Source organism: Porites lutea, chromosome 11 (genome assembly GCF_958299795.1).
Source record: "Porites lutea chromosome 11, jaPorLute2.1, whole genome shotgun sequence".
In the NCBI taxonomy this organism is placed as follows: domain Eukaryota; kingdom Metazoa; phylum Cnidaria; class Anthozoa; order Scleractinia; family Poritidae; genus Porites; species Porites lutea.
The window spans coordinates 10,919,686-10,923,710 of NC_133211.1; the positions used below are offsets into that span (position 1 = coordinate 10,919,686).

Consider the following 4,025-nt stretch of genomic DNA (forward strand, 5'->3'; position numbering starts at 1 on the left):
AAACAGCGCCGAAATCCATAATCCATGTTATAAGCCCCCAAATGACTACCAGGAGTTGAGTACGCGCCATGATTGGATTGTTACAAAAGCCATTGTCGATTTGCCAATCAGGTTTAAAGGAAATTCGAAACGCATTTCCGGTACGAGGATTTCAGCGCTCCTGTGCAGACGTTACTAACCGGGGATAAATTACGTCTGCGACGCAGTCTAGTTTCACTAAACTCAAAGTCATTCGGCTTTCGGCAAAATACCCCTACCGATCAGTGGATCTAAGACGTAGTAACATGTAGCAATTCTTAACTTTCAGGCTCCTTCGAAGCCGAGAGCTTTTCATTGCTGAATGTCGCCATTTCCAAGTGCGCCAAAAACTGTACATGACCAAGCTGGTACGCATGACAGTGATAGCCATCGCCGTTTTCATGCTGAGCTGGGCGCCATATTGCTTGGTCAGCATCGTGGCCGTCTTCAAAGGTAGCCATGTATTCACCAACGGCGAAGCAGAGATTCCAGCGCTTATGGCAAAGGCCTCAGTGATTTACAACCCTATTGTTTATATTGTGACGAATGGAAGTTTTCGTTCAAGTTTTTGGAAAGTTATTTCATGCGAGAGACGGAACTTTGTGTTACACATCAACAGAAATGTCGCAGTGGTCAAAGGAAGTTCGAGGAGATTCCATTCAAGGCGCATGGCGATCTTTTTTAAACCGCTGAATGAAGTCAACGTATACACCGGTGCGTATATAGTGGGTCTCTCTCACCGCCTATAACAACAAAGTTTACTGCAAAACAAGAACAACACCCATCGCAGTGGGCCTCCCAAACTGATTACGACAACAAAATCAAGGGTAGAGTAAAAAAACTTCTATAAAGGCCATATAAACGACAAATAAGGAAGCAGGAACATTAAATGGAACAAGAGAAATGAGTAAAATACCACATTGAAAAAAAGGACAGTCCTGCTTCCCAATGAGATTGTGCCCTCCCCGTGATGGTCCTTTTTTGTTTATCTATTTCGTCTCTGTAGTTAGACTCGATTACCAACCGCTGGTCGGGAGATGAGCCTTCGCTCCTCCACCGCGAGCCTGCTCTCTAGTTATCATCCGTATCTTACAAGCTGCCCTCTTTTTAAACCTATAGATGTTCGGCACTCTTCATATAAAGAAGTCAACTTTAAGCAAGATTTTACCCACCTGTGAAATTGAAAAATCGGGTAGTTTCTTGAGGTTGCCAATAATACGATCACTAAATGACGTTTTGTAATACAAGATTGAACTAAATAATACCCACACCACAACACAATACCTAGTCACCAGTAGCATGAGACACTTAAAATTTAAGTTGTTTTAAAAAAACGTATTTAAGTTCCTCCCTAAACATAGCAACAGATATAGCAACAAACTAAGAAAAACTTCTCAATTGTTTATTGGATCAATATAGTGACTCTATAGATCAAGAGACTTCAGCCGAATGACAAGTCATTTTTTCAAAAAAAATGATATAAATATTTTGATCCCCTTTTAAAACTAAAACACTGAAGGAAAACACGAGTTGTGATCAGTCAAAGGGTCTTGCCAAGCCAGACTACGAGTGGCTTTTGACGGCAAGTTTCGTTAAACAAAGATGATTTAATCACGCTGCTACGAACAGTGTATATGGCTGGTTCTAATTTTTGCAGATAGCAAATCCAAGATGGTATTTCGTGTAGTAGGTTCACAAAAGACTCATGAAAGCTTAGGGTGGTGGATGCTTATGGCGGGAGGTAGAGGTTATACAAGCTGCTCTCATATTAGCGCTACATGGGATTTAGTGTACTACTAGTTGAGGGAGAGCCTGTAGCCTGCGGAAAATGCCGCCTCCTATCGTTCTCCAACGTTCAGACTTTTCGAGAGAGAGAAAAATTTCCAACAACAGAGAGTGATAAGAGGCGAATGTGTTCACAGGTTAGACAACCTGAACCAGAAAAGAACAAAGGAAAGAATTTCTTTACATATTTAGCTTCGCCGGATTTCAGAACGGTTTTCGACCCTTCCGAAACAAAGTTCGAGGAGACTGAGCGCTGGTATATGTTAGCTTATTTTCCAAGCTGTGCTTGGTAATCCTTCCACTTTCAAGAGAGGTCAGAAAAAGATATAAAAAAGTAGAATTGACTAATTTTAAACTCATATCAACTCATTATTGTTCAAACTTTTACCGAATAGCTTCACAAGGACGGCATTTAAAGGATAATGTGCTGCCGAAATCCGATAGTGCCAGCAGGCGCACAAACGTCCCTCGCTATGAGGGTGACGCTGTCATCGCAGGCTGAATATTATGCTATCGTAATCATATTAATTTCTTAGCCTATATAAGGTTCATATAACGCGTTTTCAATTGAACAGACAAATGCGCATATTTACGACTTAAACTTTTAAAAACAGTAACTTATTATTAGGATGAAAACAATATTGAATATAACCCATATCAGATAATCACAAATGATCTGACTCGACAGGAAATTATACAAAACTTTCTAATGCAAACAAGAGCCCTGCGAACACAGGCTGCTCTGCCTTAGTCTCCCATTAAGACGTTAAGAACGTTTGCGCGGAAGGCTAGGTTTTAATTTCTTGTGCTCATTGAGGTAAAAACAAAACCTCTCGTGTGCTCTCTGTAGTAATAGCAAAATGACGTCATCATGCAATTGGCCTATTAGGGTAACAGCAATTAAAATCGTCGGGAACTTGCGCTTATCCTTAGGGTGAATTTCCATTGTCGCATAATTTTTACACTCGTACTGGCGTATAGTAAAATTTATCTACGAAAACCAAAGAGCGATAATGTATGAAAGGTTGCACGTAAACGCAAAAGTTGAGAGAAGTTCAACTTTTGCTTTGCCACTGTTTTATTTAGGCGAGTAAAATTTACCTGCGTACGCAAGTTAAAATTAAGTAACAGTGAAAGTCCACCCTAAGAGCTGCTGGTATTTGGTTTCAGACGTGCCGAGTCTAGCCTGGGGATGAGCAAAGAAACCATTAATTATAATCGTTTGAGACCCAGCGCTGAAATAGAAGACGTCATAAAAGGAACACGAAATTTTATATTTACCTAGACAAGTTGTGATTTATTTTCTGTCTGATTCACTTTTTAACACCACCATTGCTGTAACGTAACGGTCATATCTCTGTATAATATGAATAATCATTCACATGTAAATTCATGCTAGTCTTGGGACATCTTAAGACTCAAGGGTAAATAGTTTCATCGGAAAAGACCAGCTAGGGAGGGGAAATCTCTCTTTCTGGTTTACCGATTATGAAGAGGACCCATCATAGTGGCGAGTTTACAACACACACTGCTTCTTGATAAGTTAAGTAGCAAGATCGAAGCGTCCATTATTTAGCTTTTTCAACGTTCCTTTGCAATATGTTTGACTTTATCGGCTGGTTAATGTAAATGTAGATGCAAACTTCGTTAAACTAGGCCGACCAGGGTGGCGTGAACTGAAAACAACCTCTGGTCTATAACTTGACCTATTATATTTGCTGAAGAATTTGACCTTTTTACAACATAAACGCGATAGCGTCATTCGAAAACGTTTATTTAAGACAGTGTACACAAAGGGGTTATAAATGACTGATGCTTTGGCCATCAGTGCAGGGATTTCTGCTTCTCCAGGAGAAAGAAGATTGTTTCCTCTAAAAATGCTGATTACACTGACAAAACAATATGGCGACCAGCTGAGTATGAAGGCAGCTAATGCTGTTGCCGTCAGACGCAAAAGGTTCAATTGCCATCGTCTTCGCCTCAGTTTGATGCGGTCATTATCCTTAACGATGTCTTGTCGAAGAAGCCTAGTTAGAAAACAAAAAGGAAAACGAAGTGGGTCTAGATCTTGAGTTTAGTTTATCTCTCTTGTGATCAGGAGTGGTATGGTACAAAGAGATAGTAAGAGAAAATTTGACTTTATCTAATATTGAGGAACATTTAATTAGGGGAGGCCGGCGGTAAAAACAAGCCACCACTAGCCACACCCGTCCGACAAGAGG

The 4,025-nt window shown here is 40.3% G+C and overlaps 1 protein-coding gene across 1 annotated transcript in view; it reads right to left on the reverse strand.

Annotated features, from left to right (window-relative positions):
• Positions 1–3,133: 3,133 nt before the first annotated feature.
• Positions 3,134–4,025, reverse strand: part of LOC140952837 (melanopsin-like) — a 2,003-nt gene continuing 1,111 nt past the window's right edge. The window contains exon 2 of the mRNA XM_073402291.1: positions 3,134–3,830. Coding sequence (XP_073258392.1) covers positions 3,413–3,830 — 418 coding nt within the window. The 3' untranslated portion in view covers positions 3,134–3,412. The remainder of the gene's footprint in view (positions 3,831–4,025) is intronic.